Source organism: Canis lupus, chromosome 32 (genome assembly GCF_048164855.1).
Source record: "Canis lupus baileyi chromosome 32, mCanLup2.hap1, whole genome shotgun sequence".
Classification (NCBI taxonomy): Eukaryota; Metazoa; Chordata; class Mammalia; order Carnivora; family Canidae; genus Canis; species Canis lupus.
The window spans coordinates 36,066,645-36,089,394 of record NC_132869.1 but is presented as its reverse complement, the minus strand read 5'-3'; the positions used below and the strand labels follow the sequence as shown (position 1 = coordinate 36,089,394).

At 49.3% G+C, this 22,750-nt stretch overlaps 1 protein-coding gene across 5 annotated transcripts in view; it reads right to left on the bottom strand.

Annotated features, from left to right (window-relative positions):
• Positions 1-22,750, bottom strand: part of CORO2B (coronin 2B) — a 134,326-nt gene that overhangs the window by 49,279 nt on the left and 62,297 nt on the right. For all 5 annotated transcript variants that reach the window (XM_072809369.1, XM_072809370.1, XM_072809374.1 and 2 more), the window contains exon 2: positions 17,810-18,010. In XM_072809369.1, the coding sequence (XP_072665470.1) occupies positions 17,810-18,010 (201 nt within the window). The remainder of the gene's footprint in view (positions 1-17,809; positions 18,011-22,750) is intronic.

Below are 22,750 nucleotides of genomic sequence, written 5' to 3'. Positions count from 1 at the left end.
ACTTATTTGATCAGTAAAAGAATCAATGACCCTGTAGAAAAACAGAGGAAGGAAATGGACAGATAATTCACACAAAATGGAAATGAAGAGAGATTTTAAACATAAAAAGATAATCCAACTTCATTTTTTATAGAAATACAATTAAAACCACTCTGAGAAAGTTTCCCGCACATCATCTTAGCAGAACATTTAAAAGTGTGCCAACATTTCCTTTTTTAAGGGGGCAGGGAAACAGGCACCCTTACACTTTGCTGGTGAGAATGTAAATCATTACAACCTCAATGGGAGACAATTGCATCAATATCTATCAAAATTTCAAAAGCACATATCCTTTCCTCTTAATTTGTAAATTTTAACTATGGAGTATTTATATCCAATAAAATACAGAGATCTTAGCTACACAGCTCATCGAATTTCTACATATGTAGACACTCCAGCAACTACCACCACGACCAATATCTAGAATACTTCCACCACCCTAAAAGTTTTCTCATGCCAACCCAAAATGCAACCACTATCCTCACTTCCATCATCACAAATCAATATTACCTGGTCCTGAACTTCCAATAAGCAGAATCATACAATGCGCACCATTTTGTGTCCGGCTTCTTCAGCTCAATGTGTTTTAAGGATCCATCATGCTGCTGTGGGGATCAGTAGTTACCCCTTTTCACTGCTGTGTACTATTCCATTTTATGATTCAACCACAATTTGTGTATCCTGGTGATGAACATTTGGGTTGCTTCTAGTTTGGGGCTATTCTAAATAGAGCTGCTAAGCATGTTCTTGTACATGTCTTTTTCATGGATTTACATAGTCATTTTTCTTGGGTATAAATCTATGAGTGGGATTCCTTGGGTAGACATTTGTTTCACTGTATTAGACACTCAGAACAGTTTTCTAAAGCGGCCGTAACATTTTACATTCCCACCAGCAAAGCAGGAAGAGTTCCCATGGCTCCTCATCCTCATCAACACTTGAGATTGTCAGTCTTTTATTTTTATTTTATTTTTATTTTTATTTTTATTTTTTTTAAATTTTATTTATTTATTTATGATAGGCACACAGTGAGAGAGAGAGAGGCAGAGACATAGGCAGAGGGAGAAGCAGGCTCCATGCACCGGGAGCCCGATGTGGGATTCGATCCTGGGTCTCCAGGATCGCGCCCTGGGCCAAAGGCAGGAGCTAAACCGCTGCGCCACCCAGGGATCCCTTATTTTTATTTTTTTGAGATTGTCAGTCTTTTAAATTTTGACTGTTCTAGTGAGTGTATAATACTAACTCCTGTTTTAACTTGCATTTTCCTACTGAGCAATGACCCAGTGAAGTGCAAATAGGTCTTAAACATATAAGGGGACTTCCAGCCTCAGTCTTAATAAAAATGCTAATCGAAACTACCCTGAGAAAGTAGCACCTCTCCATAGGCTGATCGGCTTTTTGAATATTCAATTTTAGATGATGCTTATTTAAGTCTTGCCTCTTTTTTTTTTTTTTTCCACCCGATTCAATCGTGGTCATACACTATGGACACCAATCATCTTTCAGGAATATGCACTGTACATATTACCCCCATGCCTGTGGCCTGCATTTTTGCTTTCTTAATGGTATCTTTTGATGAACAGAAGATTTTTTTTTAATTTTTTTTTATTATTATTTATGATAGTCACAGAGAGAAAGAGAGAGGCAGAGACACAGGCAGAGGGAGAAGCAGGCTCCATGTACTGGGAGCCCAATGTGGGATTCGATCCTGGGTCTCCAGGATCGCGCCCTGGGCCAAAGGCAGGTGCTTAACCGCTGCGCCACCCAGGGATCCCTGAACAGAAGATTTTAACCTCGATCGTCTCCAGTTGGTCAGTGGTTTTTATGATTATTGCTTTCCGGGCCCTGTTAAACAACCTCTGCCTTCTACAATGCCAGGAAGAAATTCCAGCGTGTGTCCGTGTGAACATGTGCTTGTGTGCACGTGTGTGCATGTGCGCCCATACGTGTGTGTATGTTTCCTAGGAGAAATCACAAACTTCTTGAACCATCAGTTCAATTCCTGGGCATTTATTCAGGAAAGACACCTGAAGAACTATTATACTAGTCACTTCCTGGTAAAAGCACTGAAAATTGGAAGTGAGGGGCGTTGGGTGGCTCAGTCGGTGAAGCATCCAGCTCTTGATCTTGGCTCAGGTCCTGATCTCAGGGTCATGGGATCGAGACCCACGTTGGGCTCCATGTGCTCAAGCTCGGAGTCTGCTTGAGATTCTTTCTCTGCCTCTCCCCTCCCTGCTCCTGTGTGTGTGTGCATGTACACACATACACACACACACTCTCTCTCTCTCTCTCAAATAAATAAATAAATATTTAAAAAAAAAGAAAACTGGAAGCAAGGTGTGAGGGAGAGGCAGACTCTTCCCTATATGTCCTTTGATTGCTTTTGAAGTTTAAACTGTGTGAAGATTTTACTACCTGAAAATACTTACCTGTAGATAGACGTTACTCTAAGCGGGTAGGACCTTCTGTTGGCAGACACTGGTGAGTGAGGACCGTCCAGAGGAGGGGAGGAGCCCGAGTGAAGGAGAAAGTGGGCTGCAAAGTCCCAAGTGTGTGGGGGCCATGAGTGTGTGTTGCAGACCCTTGCGGGGGGGGGGGCTCCTCCTGGCCTCAGTGCAGCATTCCTGGTGCACGCACGTTCACCGTGTCAGGTGTAAGCCCCATCGTGATCCCTGCCGCACTGAGCCCAGAGCTGTGGCTGTCCTCGCTGGGCCGGGGTACCTTACCTCTCCCACGGCATTTAAATCTCATTCAGATCCCAGGGGCCAGTTTTAGGAATGATGTCTGCTTTTTTTTTTTATTTTTTTTTTAAGATTTTATTTATTTATTCATGACAGACACACACACAGAGAGAGAGAGAGAGAGAGAGAGGCAAAGACACAGGCAGGGGGACAAGCAGGCTCCATGGAGGGAGCCCGATGCGGGACTCGACCCCAGGTCTCTAGGATCTGGGCTGAAGGCAGACGCTCAACCGCTGAGCCACCCGGGCGTCCCAGGAATGATGTCTGTTGGACAAGAAGCCGCCTGATGCTCAGAGACATCAAGTCACCTGTCAGAGGTCACGCAACCATGAAATAAACTAACTGGATGCAGGGCTGCGTACCTTCCCCTCTCCAGAACTCTCTCGAAGTCCAGGGTAGAAGAAGGGAGGGTGGAAAGAGTTAAGCACCCAACCGTGAGCAACCAGGCTCTTTCCCTGGCTCTTTCTCAGGCGGCCCCTCCCCCCCCCAGGTTGCTGCCTGGCCTCGGGCCCCATCCGCACCCCCACCCGCCCCCCGCTGGGGGACTACAGGAAGGAGGCACAGATGGCAGGCGAGGACGAGGCCCCCAGCCAGGCTCACCCAGCTGTCGCTTTGGAGAGCACCACGCATCTCCTCCTCCTCCTGCCTTGAACAATTGGGAGCTGGCCAGCCTGGCCCCAGCTGTTCCCTCTCTCTGGTCCAGGGCTCCTGCAGACCCACACTTCTGAGGCCTTTGTCTCTGGGGGGCCCGGGAGTAGGGGGGGGAAGCATGAGTCCCACAACGTCAGCGTGGGACAAGATCTTAGAGGATAACGGGTCCAACATTTCATTTTACAGATGGGGAGACTGAGGCCCGGAAAGGCAGAGGGACTTGTCCAAGCTCACAAAGAGCCAGGCGGAGAAGCCAGCAAAGCTTAGGATTTAGGGGTGAGGGGTGCTTGGGCAGGTCCTGTTTGGTCTCCTGACCAAGCTTCCACCAGAGCTGTTCTAACTTATTCCTATTTTATACAATGATCTTCCACCTGTGACCTTATATTGGGACTCTTTTTTTTTTTTTTTAAGATTTTATTTATTTATTTATTTATTCATGAGAGACACAGAGAGAAAGAGGCAGAGACACAGGCAGAAGGAGAAGCAGGGAGCCCGATGTGGGACTCGATCCCGGGTCTCCAGGATCACGCCCCGGGCCAAAGGCAGGCGCTAAACCGCTGAGCCACCCAGGGATTCCCGTATCTTGGGACTCTTTTTTTTTTTTTTTAATTTTTATTTTTTTTCTTGGGACTCTTTATTTTTATTTTTTATTTTTTATTTTTTTTTTTCTTGGGACTCTTTAAATGGGTCTACAGACCATTTAGGTATGCGAGCTTGGATAGGAGAAAATGTTACTAACTCCTGATTGAAATTTAATATTTCTTTTATTTATAAGTGTAGGCAACAAATCCTTGTAAGATTAGCTGTGAACCTGTGACTTTTTTTTTTCTTTAAGATTTTTTTCTTTATTCATGAGAGGCACAGAGAGAGAGGCAGAGACACAGGGAGAGGGAGAAGCAGGCTCCCTGTGGGGGAGCCTGAGGTGGGTGGGACTCGATCCCAGGACCCCGGGATTCCTGAGCTGAAGGGAGACAGACGCTCAACCACTGAGCCACCCAGGCTCCCTGAACCTGTGACCTTTTCATCAATAATCGCAGGTATTTTCAGATCACATTATTCTGTACCTGCTGTCCCAAAATCATGTTTACACACTCAGCACTTCGAAATTATCATATTTATTAGGTCCTTCACTTTGATCATGTTATTTAACGTGTTAACATAAAAGCACAGATAATACTATATCGCAATTCTGGTATACATTTTGATAACTAGATTTCAACATAATTGGTTTCTTTTCTAATCCTGTTTGTCTTATTTTGTGTAGTTCAAAATGTTATTCTCTGAAGGGGGCCATCGGCTTAGCCAGGTTGCCCCCCCTTTACCGTTAAGAACCTGTTCTATTTGGGGCGCCTGTGTGGCTCCGTTGGCTAAGTGTCCGACTCTTGGTTTCAGCTCAGGTCATGATCTCATGGGTCGAGAGATCGAGCCCTGAGTTGGGCTCCACACTCAGAGTCTGCTTCCCCTCTCGCTCTGTCTCTCCTTTCATTTTCTCTCTCTCTCAAATAAATAAATTAGTAAAAAGAAAAGAAAAGAACCTGTTTTCTATGAACAAAATATTCCAGTGTTAAAAATCAAACTTTGAAAAAAAATAAAAAAATAAAAACCAAACTTTGACAACTTTTGTGTCCTATCTGTTACCTCAGAAGACCAAGATTGAGACTGAAGTCACTGAAGACAAAGGAGTAAGCAAGAGGCTAGGGGGCTGGTGCCCCCGGTGGGGGGCCCATGGGCATGCCCTGTACTGGGCACCCATCAGGCTTTATTTGACACCTCACTGAATCCTCACAATGGTCTTTGGGTTGAGACTTAGTATTTCTTCCATTTTGCAGCTGGGGAACCTGAGGCAGAGAATATTAGGCATTAGCCCAAAGCACATGGCCAGTGAATGGTGAAGCTGGGATTGGAATCCAGGCGCACCGACGGCAGAGCCTTCCTATCTCATCACTGGGAATCTGCCTCCCTGTCTGGGTAGATGGAAGCTTCTCATAGAAAGTCCTGATGGTGTTGCTGCTGCCTGGGTGCTTCTCTTGGTGAGGGGAGGGGCACGGGGAAATGAGATGTGGAAGGATTTGCGGGCCCAGTGGATCCTCTGACACATGGGACCTGCCAGCTGTGCAGCCTTGACCAAGTCCCTAGCCCTATCTGGGCCTTCAGGGTTTCCACCTATGAAGTGCAAGGTTCTGAGTAGGGCCGTCCCTACCTGCCCCCTCCTGTGTTCACCTCATGGTGACCCACTTGGAAACTTAGGCATAGATTGCTTAGCAACTAAAATCAAGGTCTTGGCTGAGTGGAATAGAAAGGGGGAAGGACAGGCTAGCACCATGTGATGCTGAGGCTACAAAGCCATCTCTTGTTTTTTGGTTTTTGTTTTAAGATTTTATTTATTTATTTGAGAGAGAGAGAGCAAGTGCATGCAAACATGAGTCGGGGGAGGGGCAGAGGCAGAGAAAGAAGCAGACTCCCTGCCAAGCAGGGAGCCTGACGTGGGGCTCAATCCCAGGACCCTGGGATCATGACCTGAGCCAAAGGCAGACATGTAACCAATTGAGCCCCCCAGACGTCCCTATCTCTCATCTTAAAGAGGCTGAGTGCTGTGACCTATCCCTGCACCTTAAGGTGACCTGGCCCTTTAAGAGCCTTGGGATGGTGATGGGGACAGAGACTTCAGGAAGACCATCCTAAAATGAAAGCTTGCCTTAGGACTGAATCAGGCTTGGAGTTTCTCAGGCAAGGCAAACACACACTCATTGATCTGGAAGCTGTCATGAGAGGGGCCAGTTGGTAGGGGTCTTGGCCAAGGCCTCAGGACCCCACTGGTCCCCAGGGAGATTCCCTGTTTCAAGCCAGGCCACCTCAGTTCCACTCCCTCCCACAGCCCTGGGGTACCCTCTACCATCACTTTGCTCCTGAAGTGTCTGGGGTTCATGGACCCTGGAGGAGGGAGCTCCAGATGCTGCGGCCTCACAGCCCCAGACCTCAGAAAACAGGCAAGTTTCTCTCTGGCCCTTGGGGACGGCCACCCTGGGTGAGCAGATCTCATGGGCTGAAATTCTACTACTGGCTACACATCCCTTGGGGTCTCACGGATTTGCTCCTTAAATCTCACCCTGACTTTTAGCAAATGCAAATTCCCTTGGCCACCACCAATACCTCAGTAGGTCTGCTTTGGGAATCTGGCAAAGGGCTGAGGGTGAGGAGCCCTGGGAAAGAGCCCTGGGGGTACCGAGGGGTGCCCTGCACCCTTGGGAAGACACTTCTCTTTGGGGCCAGGATTTTCTATGGGTGCAACTTGGTGCTTAGAACATGTGATCACTGGAGGCTCCTCCGACTCCGGCATTGTGTCAACGCACGGCCGGAATTGGGGTACTGGGGAGGTGGCTGGGGGTGGTGGTGGTAGGAGGACAAGGGCTATGAAGACTGTGAGGACCCAGGCCAGCTCAGAGCACAGAATCTCAAACTCATGCCCACCTAGAGGTCCTGTGCCTCAGATCCGAGCCAGCTAGACTCCAGAAAGCCCCTGTCCCAGTCTCCAGCACCTCTTCTCCCCATGATGTGAAGCGTGTTATGGCAGTTATGATAGAACTATAAGTCGTGATAGAAGTGTATTATAGCAGTTATGATAGACGTTACGATAACTCGGTTTATCGAGCCCTTGCTGTACCCCCGACCCCATGGTAAACCTCTCCATGCCTTATCTCATTTAACCCTGGCAGACAGGTGGACTCCAGATAAGCGGCCAGGCTGACTACAGAGGCACCCCGGCCCCTCCCCAAGCTCGCCTTCCTCTAAGCATTCCCATCAATCACATCCCCTGCATCACTGTCCCCATGCCCTTTGGGGCACCAATGACTGGGCTGCGAGTGCCTTCTCTCTACAGTGCTCACTGACTGTAGCAACCGAGACAGTTAGACGGCCAGAGACAAGCCTCCTTCTTGCTGGCTGCAGGCCGGGGGGTGCCCCATGGGCTACTTCTGGGCCCAGGTGGACCAAAGAAGAGAAGGCAGTGGGCAAAAGCCCTTGTGACCACCGAGCTCCTACTTAGTGAACAACACTCACAGAGAAGAGAAAGCGAGGCACAGAGATGGAGCATGCCCAGGGGTTCACAGCTCAGGGCTGGAGCTGAGATTTCTAAAGCTGTGGGAGGCTCTAGGCCTGAGAAGGAAAGTGGAGAGCAGATCCAGCTATCTGGCAAACTGGTCTGGCGTCCAGGCTGGTGCCTCTGGTGTGAGGGAGGGGACGGTGGGGTTAGGCTCAGGGCCCAAGCTCACAAAGTCCTAGTGAACCAGGTCCTATTATTTCCAGCCTCACTGGCTGTGCTAGGAATGAAGCCAGGGAGACAGCTCAGCAGAGGCCCTGACCCGAGGCAGAGGGATGGATTCTTTGACCTCTCGGGATATCCACCAGTCGGGCTGCTTCCCTGGTCCCCCGTACCTCAAATCCAGAGGGTCTCAGCCCACAACCTGAACTAAAATAAGCGAGCAACCCTTCCATGTCTGCCGAAGAGCATGCCTTCACTTTTCACAAAAATAAGCAGTCATTCTTCCAAAAAAGGGAAAAACACAAAGCCAGGCTGTCAATCTTGAGCCCTCAGACAAATGGAATGAAGTTGTGACTTCTCTCAGAGCACAATTCTCCCCCCTCCCCTTCCCCAAAGTCACTTACTGTACATTCAGGCTGTCACAGGCTTTGAGATGCAAATTGCACCAAGCGGAAGGCAGCTTGAAGAACAAAGAACGATTGAGGAAAGATCTGAAAAATGGATTTGGAAAAGACTCTCTGAATTCCCCCTCCACCTCCCAGAGGGGGAGACCCACATGCAGAGGGGAGCAGTGATGGAGATTTAGGGCTTTTCCACGGGAGCCAGCAGGGTTGAGGAGCTCAGTGCTGGGGCAGGGAGTGACAGGGAGACAGTGTTCCAGAAATCTGGAATGGCAGCAAAGGCTTTGGGGGAGCAAAAAGTCTGATTTTATTATAATCTTCAGCACTGAGCTGGGCACTCGTTTCTCGCCCTTCTTTTATTATCAGGCCTCAAACGTACTGTGAGTCATGGAGCTAACTGGTCTGCCAACTTCTGGGGTGATTCCAGAGTAAGAGCAGCTGGGCCGGCAATACTGTTCTAAGAGCTTTAAGGGGGGAGTGCAGCCCCCTCTTGAGACTGGGAAGCCCCCGCGGGGGACCACGCTGTCACTAGGGCCTGTAGGAGCAGGGCTCCCAGGGCCAGCAGAGAGATTGGGGCACGGGATGGGGAGGTGGGGCACGAGAGCCTCGGCACCTGGCCTCAGGTCAGCCCAGTGCCCCCTTGCTGAGCACCTACTGTGTGCACGGAGGGCCTGTACAAGTCAGACACGTTCCCCACCCTCAGGGCCCTCAGGCCAATCAAAGCAACTAACTGAACTGCAAACTTCATGCTGACAAGCTCTTGGTCTTGTTTACCGCTGTATCCCTGGTCTTGGAACTGGGACTGAAGCATGGTAGGAGCTCAATAAACATTTGTTGAATGGATGAGTGGGTGGGTGGATGGGTGGATGGGTGGGTGAGGAGGTGGATGGATGCATGGATGTATGGATGGGTGCGGGGATGGATAGATGGATGGATACACTAACCACTTAGGACATAATGAAGCATTTAGGAAGTACCCTAACAGCGACAGTCGCAGACTACCTCTGGGTGGGTATTGGGATGGGGAAAGCTTCATGGAACTGGCCTCATTGGAGTTGGGCGTCAGGGGCTGAGAAGGAGCCTTGTTCTGCATGGTCACCAGCACACTGGTAAGGACATATTTGAACAAAACGGTGTTAGAGGGAAAGAGAACAGGAGAGAGTGTGTGGCCCAACCCCATCACTTTGTAGAAGGGAAAACTAAGGCACAGGACGGTTAAGCGTCTCACCTGAGGTCGCACAGCAACTAAGTGGCAAGGCAGAGATTCAAGCAAGGTCTGTCTGCTTCTAGAGCCTGATCGCTTGGCTCCCGTCCCGTGCTGCTCTCTTCCTCCTGGGCTCTGCCCTCCTCACTGAGATGCCTTGGGCAGCTCCCATTCTGGCTCAAGCTGGCCTCTACCACCCACCCTTGCAGGGCTGGGGAGACGGGGAGCAAGTGCCCAGCCCCGGTTAGACTTCCTATCCTTGAACACCGAAGACAGGACCAAAAGCAAGAGAGGGCACACTGATGGGGTTGGAGGAGGAGAACACAGCACCCCAGAGCCAAGTCCAAGGGGGACGTGTCCCATCACCAGGTCACCGAGTCCTAACAGGCATGGGGAGTGGTGGGGGAGGCCACAGGGCTTGCACCAGGGGGTTGAAATGACCCCCCACCTGGAGACCAAGCCTAGCATCCCAATCCCAGAATCAAGTTATTTGCACTATATGCAGCTGAATCTGAACACAAATTAACCGGGCTCCCAGTTTCCAGAGAACGTAAGACTGCCCCGTCGTTCTGAACAGCTGACAGGCGGCAGTTAAGATAGGCACGTTCAAAAGCTTCCTGACACACTGCAGGGCTGGTTCAATGTGCAAGGCGTCCATGGGCAGGACCCTCCCAGGGAACTCCCCCCTGCCTGGCCCACCCACAGATGAGCCTCTCGGGGACCTGGGTCCCCAGTGCCCGGTAGCAGGCTGGGTGCTCAGTCCATGCCCGCTGACTGCAGGAAGGACACCTTCTTGTCTGGCTTCCTGCTCCAGGGACACCTCTCTCCATCCCTTCCTGCTGACTGAAACTGCTGCTTCAGGCCTTCAGAGACAAAGCCTGCCACAGAGTCTAGGGAATACCTGCTCTCCTGGCTTCCAGCAGGGACGGACACATGGTGTTGGCAAAGCAGAAGAGCTCACAACGTACTGGTTGAATTCATGTCCAAGGAAGTCCTTGGAGACCTTCAAACAACAGTAGTAACAGTACAAGGCACATCTCTAGACGTGCCTCTGCCTACGCCACCCTTCTAAGGTGGGCAGGCCCGCTGCTGGGAGAGCTCTGTGTTTAAACTCTGCAGCTTGGGGGCTGCGAAACCTTGAAAGAGTCAATTTGCCTTCTCCGAGCCTCTGTTTCCTCATCTCTAAAATGGGGAGAATGACTATCTGTAAAATGGGGAGAGTAACTATAGTTTCATCATGGGACTTGAAGGGAGATTCAGAAGCAGCAGGTGGGTTAGACTCTCAACATCTGCCCAGGTGATCCTAGTGTGCGGCCAGCACGGAGCACCAGCAGGTTACGGGGACAATCCGGACTCCTGATGCCCAGGCCAGGTTCCATGCCTCTTCTAGCAGATGCTGGGGGCGCTACCACGGAGCTGTCAGCGTGCGAGACCCTCTGCCTCCAGCCTCGGCCTCCCTGCAGCCCGGATCTGGAGGCGGCAGGCAGCCGGGGTGGGGTGCAACAGGGAAGGGGCGGTGCACCTGGGGAGGCCCAAGTGGTTAATCAGGCCGCTGGGCACCATGCCTGGTCTCTGGAATATTCATAAGGCCCCTCCAGCTGTGCCAGGCAATCAGGGTGCTGATTGCTCCCCCATCTGCAGCTTAACATTCCACTCCAGAGAGGAGAGAGCTGGCGGCTGAATGTTAACTAGGAAAAAACAGGCTCTGGCCTTCACAGCGGCAGCCGAACAAGAGCCCCAGGGAAGACAAATGCACGTCTTCAAGATCTGCCAGCCAGCCGCAACGTATCTGCTCACCGGAGTCGTGAGCAGTGCAGACAGCCGTGGGTTCAGGAAGAAGTAAGCTGGCTTTGGGGCCAGCTCCGGCGCTGACCAGCCTCAGTTTCCCCAACTGTAAAATGCGGATGGCTCCACCCACCACCCAAGAGGACGGCGTTTCAGATTTTGTTGGACCCCACTGCTGTCGTTTGCAGTTGTTGGGGACATGCCTCCTACCTAAGGGACAACTTTTCCATAGCAGATATTGAAATCTCAGGCAAGCCAGCTTTGAAGGAACATGAACAAAGGGACAGCTGGAGCCTCCCTCAGAAGGCTTGGTCTTTGGGGTACGCGTCTGGGGGGGTCCCAGGGAGCGCTATTCTCATGCGGCCCCGAACCTCTCAGAGAAGCAAGAAAGGAATGAGGACACCTGATAGTAGATGGAAAAAGTTCAGGAAAGAACTACAGGGACGCCTGGGTGGCTCAGTGGTTGAGCATCTGCCTTTGGTTCAGGTCATGATCCAGGGGTCCTGGGATCGAGTCCGCCCTTAGGTTCCCCGCAGGGAGCCTGCTTCTCCCTCTGCCTGTGTCTCTGCCTCTGTGTGTGTGTGTCTTATGAGTAAATAAATAAAATCTTAAAAGAAAAGAACTACAAAAGCAGACATGTTCTGTGGCCTTCCAGTTGCTGGAGAGGGAGGGTGGCGGGGGCGGGGAATAGCCTGGAGCCATTTGGTGTAGGGACAAAAGTGTGTCCCCATGAGTCCACAGCTCATAATTAACGCTCAAAGCAATGATTAGAATCCACTAAGAAAGGGCCAAACTCCTCTCGGTGTTTGTACTGGAAAACACAGGAAACTGTATTTAGAGAGATTTCTATCAAACAGAGAAGAGAACCTGGTGCTTTTTTAGGTGCTATAACCTTCTTTCTAGAAATTGGCCAATATGGAACAGCTCATCTCTTCTGCTGACAGATAATGAGAGGGTTCTGAATTTGGCTTTCCTGTTAGAGCTGGTAAGCCCTGTCCCCAGGCCAGCCGGGCCATGCCTGTGGGCTCAGCGGGGTCACAGCGGGCAGGACACTGACAGCCTCGGCCCACACAGCAGGATGGGTGGCAGGCATCTGGCCTGGTTCCGAAGGAGCCACTTTTTGGGTGTAGAACCTTGGTCCACATGGTCTCAGATACTGGGTCCTGCCTCAACTAAGTGAACCCCCCAGATCAGGGTCGCCTCACTCACCCATCACACTGCCACCCTCATCCTCACTGTGGGTACCTCTGCCTTGTTACCCTTTTCTCCAGCAAGCTCTTAAGCATGTTTAACTCTGGGAGAAAACATTTGCAACCAACATAATGGAGGGCTGGACTGAGCTCCTCTCTACAGCCTCTCAAACCTCAGGGGCTCGCTCCTTCTTTATGCCAACAGAGCGCTTTTATTTATTTATTTTTTTTTCTTAGACACAAAACACTAAATGTTCGCCTAAAAAATTTAGAAGCTATAGCTATGGAAAAAGAAGAAAGTGAAAGAACCTTCATGATCCCAGTACTCAGAGATGACCGCTATTAACCTTAGGTGTATACTCATCTAGTCTTTTCCAGATAGGTAGATGGACAGATAGAAATTAGCTTTTTTTTTTCCTTTTTTAAAAGATTTTATTTTATTTATTTATTTTTGAGAGACACAGAGAGAGGCAGAGACACAGGCAGAAGGAGAAGTGGGCTCCCTGCGGGGGAGCCCGAAGTGGGACTCGATCCCAGGATCCCGGGATCACCATCTGAGCCAAAGGCAAGACGCTCAACCTTTGAACCACCCAGGTGCCCCTCTTTTTTTCTTATTAAGAGATTTATTTATTTATTTGAGAGAGAGAGAAAGAGTGAGAGAGCATGTGCACACGCGAGCAGGGGAAGGGCAGAGGAAAAGAATCTTAAGTGGACTCCAGGCTGAGTGTGGAGCCAGACTCTGGGCACCACCTCATGACCCGGAGATCATGAACTGAGCGGAAACCAAGAGTCCTGATGCTTAACCGACTGAGCCACCCAGGCGTCCCAGATACAAGTTTTCTAATGGGATTAATGATATCTTGCCTTTTTGTTTCACTTAACAATACATCATAAAATTTTCTCTCATGAAATACTCTCTTGCATCAGTGGTTCTTAAAGTGTGTTTGGGGGATCCCTAGGGATTCCCAAGATTTTCAGGGATTCTGTTGGGTTGAAGCAATTTTAAAAATAATATGAGGACATTATTTGCCTTTTCACTGCCATTCTCTGAGGAGCGTACAGTGGAGTTTCCAGAGGCTGTGTGCACGGTATTTAGGATAGGCTGAATGCAAAAGTAAACACACAAATCTTCTAATATATACATACGTAACACACAAAACTTCTATTAAGCTAGACTAACTTAAAGAGATTTACAAAGGGGCAAAACAATGCCTTTCTCATTAATTCTTTGTATTTTGGAAAATAGTTATTTTTCATAAAAATATGTTTCTTGGGAGAACATGAAATGGGTTCATTAAAAAAAAAACATTTTATTTATTTATTCATGAGAGACACAGAGAGAGAGAGAGAGGCAGAGACACAAGCAGAGGGAGAAACAGGCTCCATGCAGAAAGCCTGATGTGGGACTCGATCTGGGAACCCCAGGATCATGCCCTGAGCTAAATGGAGACACTTAACTGCTGAGCCACCCAGGCGTTCAGAAATGGGTTCATTAATGTTATTTTTAAAAATATTTTATTTATTATTTATTTATTTGAAAGAGAGAGAGAATCTCAAGTAGGACCCAAGCTGAGTGCGGCACCCAAAGTGGGGCTGGATCCCACGACCCCAAGATCATGACCTAAGCCAAATTCAAGAGTGGGATGACTGACTAAGCCACCCAGGCACCTCTAACCTTAACCTTAGGTGTATACCCGCCTAGTCTTTTCTAGATAGGTAGATGGACAGATAGGAATTATCTTTTTTTCTTTTTTCTTTTGTTTACTTTTTAAAAAGATTTTATTGTATTTATTTATTTTTGAGAGACACACAGAGAGAGACAGAGACACAGGCAGAAGGAGAAGTGGGCTCGCCTGCAAGGGGGGAGGAATAAAAAAATTCATATTTTAAATGAATTAACAGATAGATATTTTTGAAATTCCTTCATTTTCATTTTGAATATACCAAATATTGATAGATAGGACCCATCTAAGTAGAAGCTCTTTGGTGTCCTCCATACTTTTATTTTTATTTTTTTTTAATTATTTTATTTTATTTTATTTATGATAGTCACAGAGAGAGAGAGAGAGAGAGAGAGGCAGAGACACAGGCAGAGGGAGAAGCAGGCTCCATGCACCGGGAGCCCGACGTGGGATTCGATCCCGGGTCTCCAGGATCACGCCCTGGGCCAAAGGCAGGCACCAAACTGCTGCGCCACCCAGGGTTCCCCTCCTCCATACTTTTAAAAAGTGTAAAGGGATTCTGAGCTGGGCACTTGGGAACAACTAGTTGTTCTACATCGTCAGTTTTTTTTTTTTAAGATTTTATTTATTTATTCATGAGAGACACACAATGAGAGTCAGAGACATGGGCAGAGGGATAAGCAGGCTACCTGTGGCGAGCTTGATGCAGGACTCAATCCTCGGACCCCGGGATCATGATCTGAGCCAAAGGCAGATGCTCAACCACTGAGCCACACAGGCATCCCTACATCATTAGTTTTGATGACTGCTTAGCTTCCCTTCATGTGGATGTCCCTAATTCATTCATTCACAAATTTCCTTATGATAGACCTGCAGGTTGCTTCTAATTTTCGTTACTATAAAAGTGCTGCATGAACCATCATGTACTTATGTAAAGTGAAAACCTACTGAATTCAGAGAAAACAACAGAAACCAACTGGTAGAGTGAGCCATCACTACAGTCCCTAGCAATCGAATTAAACACAATGTATCACAAGACAGGAACAAATAAAGTTGAAAATCTCGGTGTTCATTGAATATATGAATGTGTCCACATACACATTATCTCTATGTAGCCTCATGCTCTGTAAAAGAGTATCTTTTTTCCTGTTGTCCATGAAGTGTTTACAAAATCTGATCATATTCTAGTGCTACCGACAATATAAAACTCTTTGGTACCATTACAGAAACTGAGAAGAAGAGTTTAGAAACTTTTAAGCCATTTGAGAGAGAAATTTTATCTCTGTAGAAATTTTAAAATTCTAAAAAAAAAAAAAGGAGTACTAAGAAAATGTTGCAAACATTTTTTTAGGGTGGTATACTTGAGAATATTTCTGTTGGATAGATTCTAAGAAGTGGACATGCTAGGCCAGTGGACATGTGCATTTGTATGTTAACAGTTATTGTCAAGTTACCTGTAAATTTGATGTAAAAACATCAAACACACCAACAATGTACTTGGGCACCTGCTCTCTCACACCCTGGATAATACCAAAGATAACTACTCTTTTAAATCTTTTTCTATTTTATTTTATTTTATTAAAATATTTTTATTTATTTGAAAGAGAGAGAATGTGTGATCACGAACAGGGGGTCAGGGAGGGAAGGAGCAGAAGGAGAGGGAGAAGCAGGCTCCCCAATGTGGGGCTTGATCCTAGAACCCTGGGATCATGACCTGAGCTGAAGGAAGATGCTTAACTGACAGCCACCCAGGCACCCACCCTCTTTTCTTTCTTTCTTTCTTTCTTTTTTTTTTTTTTTAAAGATTTTCTATTCCTATTTTAGTAGGCTAAAAGACTTATTTTCATATTCTGTGAACTGCTTATTCATATCCTTTACTGTTTTCTGGTTTTTTTTTTTCTTTTTCTGGAATCCTTATCTATTTTGGACATGGATTTTTTGTCTGTATCAGTTATGGGGTTTGTCTTTAAGTCTCCTTACATGTCTCACTCACTGTGGTATAGAAACTTTGCCTTTTAAAAAACTTGTTTTAACCTATTAATCACTTCCTTTATGGTTCTGGGATTCTTGTTTAGAAAGCCTTTCCTTGTTGCATGATTTTAAAAACACTCTCTTTTTCTGTAATATACTTGCAGCTTTTCTTCTCTCTCTTCTTCTCTCTTCCTTCTCTTTTCTTTTGGTGTTTAGATCTTTAACACGCCCAGAATGAATTGGTCTTTCAGCACAAGGTACTGACTACTGACCTTTGTAAGCCACACAGTGAAGTATCGCAGGGTGTCGGCAATGGGCTTGAGCCTCTGTAAGAACCACCCCCCACGTGGCTGAGGACCTGCTGTGGCTGGAGCTTAGCTGGTCCCCAAGGTAGACAGATATCTGAACCCCTCTGGTTTGAGAGGGGAGACAAGCTACATTTCAGAATCCTTCCAAATGTGTTATAGCTGCTATGGGCATCTGTAGGCCAAGTCCATGAGCAGAGCTAATAGATTTTCCCAGGAAAATACCCAAACATCTTTAACATGCTACGTGGTTCACAAGGAGCTTCTCTGTCTACCATCCCACTCCATGCCGACATTGCACATGGAGACGGAGGAGGATTCAGCATCCTCATTTTACCATTATGGGAAGATAAGGTACAGTGGGGTTAAGGGGCGTGCCTGAGATCACATGGCTGGCAGGTAGCAGAGCCAGCTAGAACCCAGACCTCCTGCCACCTAGGTCATGGCTCCTCAGACCTGTCTGTGCATCAGGCTCTGTCTTCAGTATCTTGGGAAGGAAGATATGGCCCAAGGCTTTCCCAAATCTCTGTTCTCCCACCGTGGGTAGGAGAGACTGGAAAAATCCATCCTCCACCACCAACTGATGATAGATTTCGAAAACTAAGGCTTCCTTCCGCACGTACCTCCTCCTCCCCTGAGTGGTTTGGTGGAGGGTGGGAGTGGAGATGAGTCAGGCCGGGAAGGGAGAGCTCAGCCATAAACAAGCCAGACTGACAACGAGCACTTTCCCTGAGGCGCGTGACCTCCCACGGGCCTCCAGGGACTCTGCCTGAATGCAGAGCTTCAAAATTTCATGATCTAGGCTTTGCAGATTTAATTTGTTAGAGTCACAAAGGCAGCCACAGAAGGGGGAAAACCTTTAGCTAGGAAGTGGGGATGACAGAGAAGGTAAATTATTTCCAGCCTCTCAGTGGAGAGCTTGCAATTTTTTTTTTTTTTAATGAGTGTGTCATTTTTGCAGATGCCCCGTGTGCCTATGGCTGGGTCTTCATCCCTTCCAGCTCCAAACCAAGAGGACATCCAGGGGTGCCTGGGTGGCTCAGTTGGTTAAGCATCTGTGTTCGGCTCAGGTCAGCTCAGGGATCCAGCCCCTCATGGGGCTCCCTGCTCAGCGGGGAGTCTGCTTCTCACTCTCCTCTTCCTCCTCCCCCCTTGCTCATATGCTCTCTCTCCCTTGTCAGATCAATAAATAAGACCTTTAAAACAAAACAAAAGGACATCCAGGACACAGAATTGCAGAGCTGGACCCGATCCCGGAGATCACCTAGGGATCGGATGTTCCAGTCCAGAGTGTTGACGGGAAAACCATGCAGATGAAGGGAAGTGACTTATCCAAGCGCTTTAGGGAAGCAATCTTTGGGGAAGTTTTGGGAACGCATCTCAGGTCTCCTGGATCCTGGCCTGCATTTGTTCTGGTGACTCTCAGGAAAACCCTGGGGAGGGCATAGCCACCAGACACATGACGAACACAGTAAAAAGGCAAGGGGCACAGAGAGAAATGGGGGCAACAGTCTCAGCAGCGACCGGCCAAGGCTTCTCCTTGCTCGGGACAGCTGCCCGGCCAGAGAGGTGCAAGTCCTACCTGCTCCAGGGGGATGACCAGGAAGGAGCCGCCTCCTGCACTCTCGGTGACGATGGCCAGGAAGCGGGCGTTGACAGCACAGAAGTGGTTATCGTGCACATTTTTGGTGATGGGGATACCGTCGAAGCAGTGCTCCCGGTTGGCCACCTTCCCGTAGACATTCCGGAACTTGGAGCTGCGGTATTGTGGGCGCCAGGACATCTGTGAGGGACCAGGAAAGACAAGGGTCAGGCAGGTCACTGCTTTGGGAAGGGCCTTGGCTGGGCACTGGGGGGGAAGAAAGTGGAGAGAGAGGAGGAAGCGCCCAACCTCTGTGTGCCCAGCCCTGGGCTAGAGGACTTCCTCTCCTAGTAAGTCCTGTAAGAGCATAGACGCGCATGAGGGCACTCATACATTTCCTGCCTTTGGTACACACTCCCATCCACCTTCCAGAAAATGTGTAAGGTCCTTTCACTTCCCAGGGACATGGCATGTGACAGAGCAGACCATCCGCCCAACAACACATATGGGCTGCCTTCTGCGTATCAAAGACTGAGCTCAATTCAGTATGGAGGTCTGTACCTCCAGAGGCAGCTGGGTGTCTAAAAGGACAAAGAACACTGCTGTTGGTGAGGGAGGGGGGACCTGTGCAAAGAGACAAATGACCATCCATTATCCTCCCCTCCTCTGGTTCTCTCTAGAGCTTCTAATCCACAAATGCACCTTCAGAAATCTCATAGTCCCATCTATCATCATCATCATCATCATCATCATCATCACTAGGCACAGAGGGTTCAAGTGACTGCTCCAAGGTCACACAGCTAATAAGTAGAGCCCTGAACACAGGTCCCCTGACTGGAAATCTGAGACTCTTTCCTGTGCCGGAAATACCCTTTGGAACAAGGTTTCTCAGTGTGGGGTTGAGGATTAATTACCTGGATCAAAATCATCTGAGCCTCTCACATTGTTGGTGAGAAATACAGATCCCTGGGTCCCAGTCCAGACCTACTGAACCCAGGATTTGGGGGATGGGACCAGAGACTAGCATTTTAATTCAGCTTTTCACCCACCTACAGGAAATGCTCAGTAAGACAGAAACGCACTAAATTTTGAGAGCCCACCCCCCTCTCAACCCGCCATTGATAACACGAGCTCTAACCAATCAACCAACCAACCAACCAGCCAGCCAGCCAACCAACCAGCCAACCAACCAACCAACCAACCAACCAGCCAACAACCAACCAACCAACCAGCCAACAACCAACCAACCAACCAACCAACCAGCCAACCAACCAACCAACCAACCAGCCAGCCAACCAGCGAACCAGCCAGCCAACCAGCCAGCCAGCCGGCCCCTGCTGCATGCGTGTCCTGTGCCCTGCAGCTGAGAACGCAGATGTGCACGAGTGGGTGGCCGGAGCAGGTGGACAGCACACAATGGAGTCCAGCTTCACTACAGGATGGTGCCCCCTAGGGGGAAGCCCTACAAATGGTCATCCTCACAGATGGAACCCAAATCCGTGTTCTCCTGGTAGGCATGCCTCCAAGTACAGCAGGCCCCACGCAGGTACCACGGCCTGGCATACAGCTAGAGCTCGACAGCCCTCTGTAAATGAGTATGCTCTTGGCCCAACTCTGCCGCTATCAATGCCTTCCCGCTCCTGCCAAATCTCCTGTTGTCTCCTGCCCCATCTCGGGACAGAAAGAGGCAAGGGTTATTTCCCTACAGGAAATTTCCACGGGAAGGAAAGACAAAAGGCAGCACAGAATCAGGACATTAACTCTGGGGATTTGAAAACAAAACTTTGCATTGGATTGAAATAAAGCCGGGAGCTCAGCTGCAAAGTTCTCCTCATTGAAGGAAGGAGTTCAGATCCAGTAAGGAGGTTCTCAGGGAGGGTTTCTCACCTGCAGGCAAATCCTCTTCCCACCTGCCCCCCAGGGGGCCCCCCACCCGCACCTTCTCCACTCTCAGGGTGTCAACTCTGCATCAGGATTACACCAGCGATGCCCAGGGTGGGGCCCCAGGTGGTCACGGATGATCCCCTTACACGGTACAGAGATGAAGTGTTTAATTTGAGTCGTTACATGTTTATTTTAATTTGCATTAGAAATAATATAACTTGCATGCTAAATCCACAATTTCACAGATACTACTGCTAATAAGGCTAAGTTAAAAAATAATGAATCGATTAAAAAAAATACAGTATGAAAAATATAGCATAGACCTGGCAAAAATTCAGTCTGATATGGGAATGCTAGAAGTTGCTCTGTCCTTTCCAGGTAGAACATTCTAGATTCCACAGTTCCCATGAAAGAGAAGGAAAGAAATTCCATCTCCTGTTCCTTGCTGCTGCATTCCCGGGCTGGAACACCTTCACGCCTCTTCCCTGCCCAGGCCAGCCTGAGCCTTTGAGGGCCGGACTCAACGTGGGACTCCATAGCCCCAGACTCCTCGGAGCCCCTGGACAGCCAGCACCTCTCCCTCGGCGACTAGTCTCTACTGTGTCACCGGCTCTCTCTTCCCAGGAAGTTAGTCTCAGCTCCGTGATGGCAAGTGGTGACCCCAGGGCCTTTGAGCCTCACTGAAGACTGGTCTCTGCTCTTCCTGGGCAGCCCACATGTGTCCTGGATGCTCTGGGGGCACCTGCTGGGCACCTAGCCCCTAACAGGCTGAGCCCCTCCCCTAAGAGACCTCCCCTACCCCTGGTGGAGAGACAGCTGGACACAGAACACAAGGCTCAGGGAGCCACTTTCTAGCCCACAGCTGGCAAGCAGGACGACAAATTCTCTTCCCATTCCAAGCACAGCCCACGGCCTGGCACCTGGGGTGGGCTGAGCCCGGCCTGTTGATAAGGCCCCAGCATTACATTTTTGCCCAGTGTAGACTTCACCGGAGGGTTTCATGAGTGGCTGTGCAGGGAAGGGGGACAAGAACAAGACTGGGAGCCACATAGCTCCAGAGGCGGTGCCACCTTTGGGGCTGCCTCGCTGCGTGACTTGGGCAAACCACTTAACCTCTCTGTGCTACCTCTGCTCTTATGTAAGGGAGGCTAATAAGCCTCACTACCTCCAGGGGTGCAGAGGAATCAATGCCAGGATGTGCACAGCACAGGTGTGGCACCCCCCCGATGCTCACTTACCAGAGCAGAACACGAGGCAGGGGAAGAAGGGCTCTGTGCGGCCCCCCAACCTCCACCCCAGGTCCTCGGGGCCCCCAGCCTGTGTCTGCCATGGCCAGGGGGATCCGCATGGGCCTTCTGAGAAATGCCTAGTTCCACAGCTTTGGTGACATACAGGTCAGCTGACCAGACAGGCTCCCCGGAACCCTCCCTGGGTGGAGCCCACAGGCTATACCTGGGATTATTTTCCCATCTGACTTCACCTCTTCCTCCTCCATCTCTCCTCCACTCTTTCCCCCACAGTCCCCCTCCCCCTTTCTGCTCTGCCCCACTCTCTGCCTTTCCTTCCCTCTCCCCATCTCCCCACTGCCCCCCCTCCTCAGGGTGCATGTGGACAAAGAGGCATTTGTGGTCAAGGCTCCTAGTGGGCCCACCTGTATTCTTCTTGAACATATCCCATGGGTGCCTCTCCCAGCCCAGCTAGCATTTCTGAACTGGATGTGCATCCTGGGGCGCCCGAGCCCAGCTCTCAGGCATGGGACAGGCCTGTTCTTCCAATGAGCCTGCCTCCTCGGTTTGGGCCCCAGCGGACCCTAGAATGATGTAAGCCTGCTTCCTGGGGAAAGTGGAGAGCGTCTTTCCAAGGGCTTTGGAAGCCCCAGGTTGGTTTTCCCCACTGGCCGGTAGGCTGGGGCTGGATCGCTCAGCTAGGCCTTTGGGAGCACCTTTGGCAATCGTGGTCCTCATCACTGGGCCTGCAGCCTCACCCCATCTGAAGCCACAGCAAGTGCACAGCAGAGTCCTGGACCAGGAGCCTGTGGTCCTGGGTTTCTACTCCCCATTCCGACTCCTGCTAACCTTGGAAAAGACACTCTGCCTCTCTGAGCGTCAGGTGTTCCATTTCTAAAATAAGATCCCTAATTTCCGATTTTATGTGGTTGTTTTTAGGATCAAGATGAGATAACGTGGGTGCAAGTCCCATTCAAGATACCACGGCTGCTCCCATGGGTCCAGGCTATTGAGAGGTATCCAGGAAAGTACCTACAAAGATCCTGCTTTCAAGTGTGGAGGAGATGAAACCTGTACCTGACAAGTTCATAGTAATCGGACAGTCGCTCAGTGGCAAACAGCAAACAGACTGTGGAATGGAAGTGCTATGGGAAGGGGAGGTCAGGGAAGAGGGGGATCAGGGCGGGCCTCATGGGGTGGGGACCATCCACCTGTGCCAGGCGCAGAGAGAGCACGGGGCTGTGCACGATCCCAGTGGGTGAACTACGGCTCTCCTCGTACAGGGTGGGAGACAGACCCAGCCCAATGGGTTAGTGAGCACAGGGTTAGGGTTAGCACATGGGTTAGCGAGCACAGGGGCGACTTGAACCAGCTCTTTCTGACTCTACAGTCCAGATCACGTTTTCTCAAACCTTTTATTTTTTAAAAAGATTTTATTTATTTTTTAAAAAGATTTATTCATGAGAGACAGAGAGAGAGGCAGAGACGTAGGCAGAGGGAGAAGCAGGCTCCCTGCAGGGAACCTGATGCAGGACTCGATCCCAGGACCTCGGGATCACGACCTGAGCTGAAAGTAGACGCTCAACCACTGAGCCACCCAGGTGTCCCTCAAAGCTTTTATTATGAAAGATTTCAATACATGTTGTTGGGAGAATGGTTCAATAACCACCCATCACTTAGTTAATTATCATGAACATTTTGCCATGTTTCTTTTTCTCTCTGTGCGTGCGCGTGCGTGCTTGCACGTGTCTGCCTTTTTTTTTTCTTTTGTGGAATCAGTTGAAAGGAGATTGCAAACATGACTCTTGTCCCCTTGTTATGTCTGCATGCA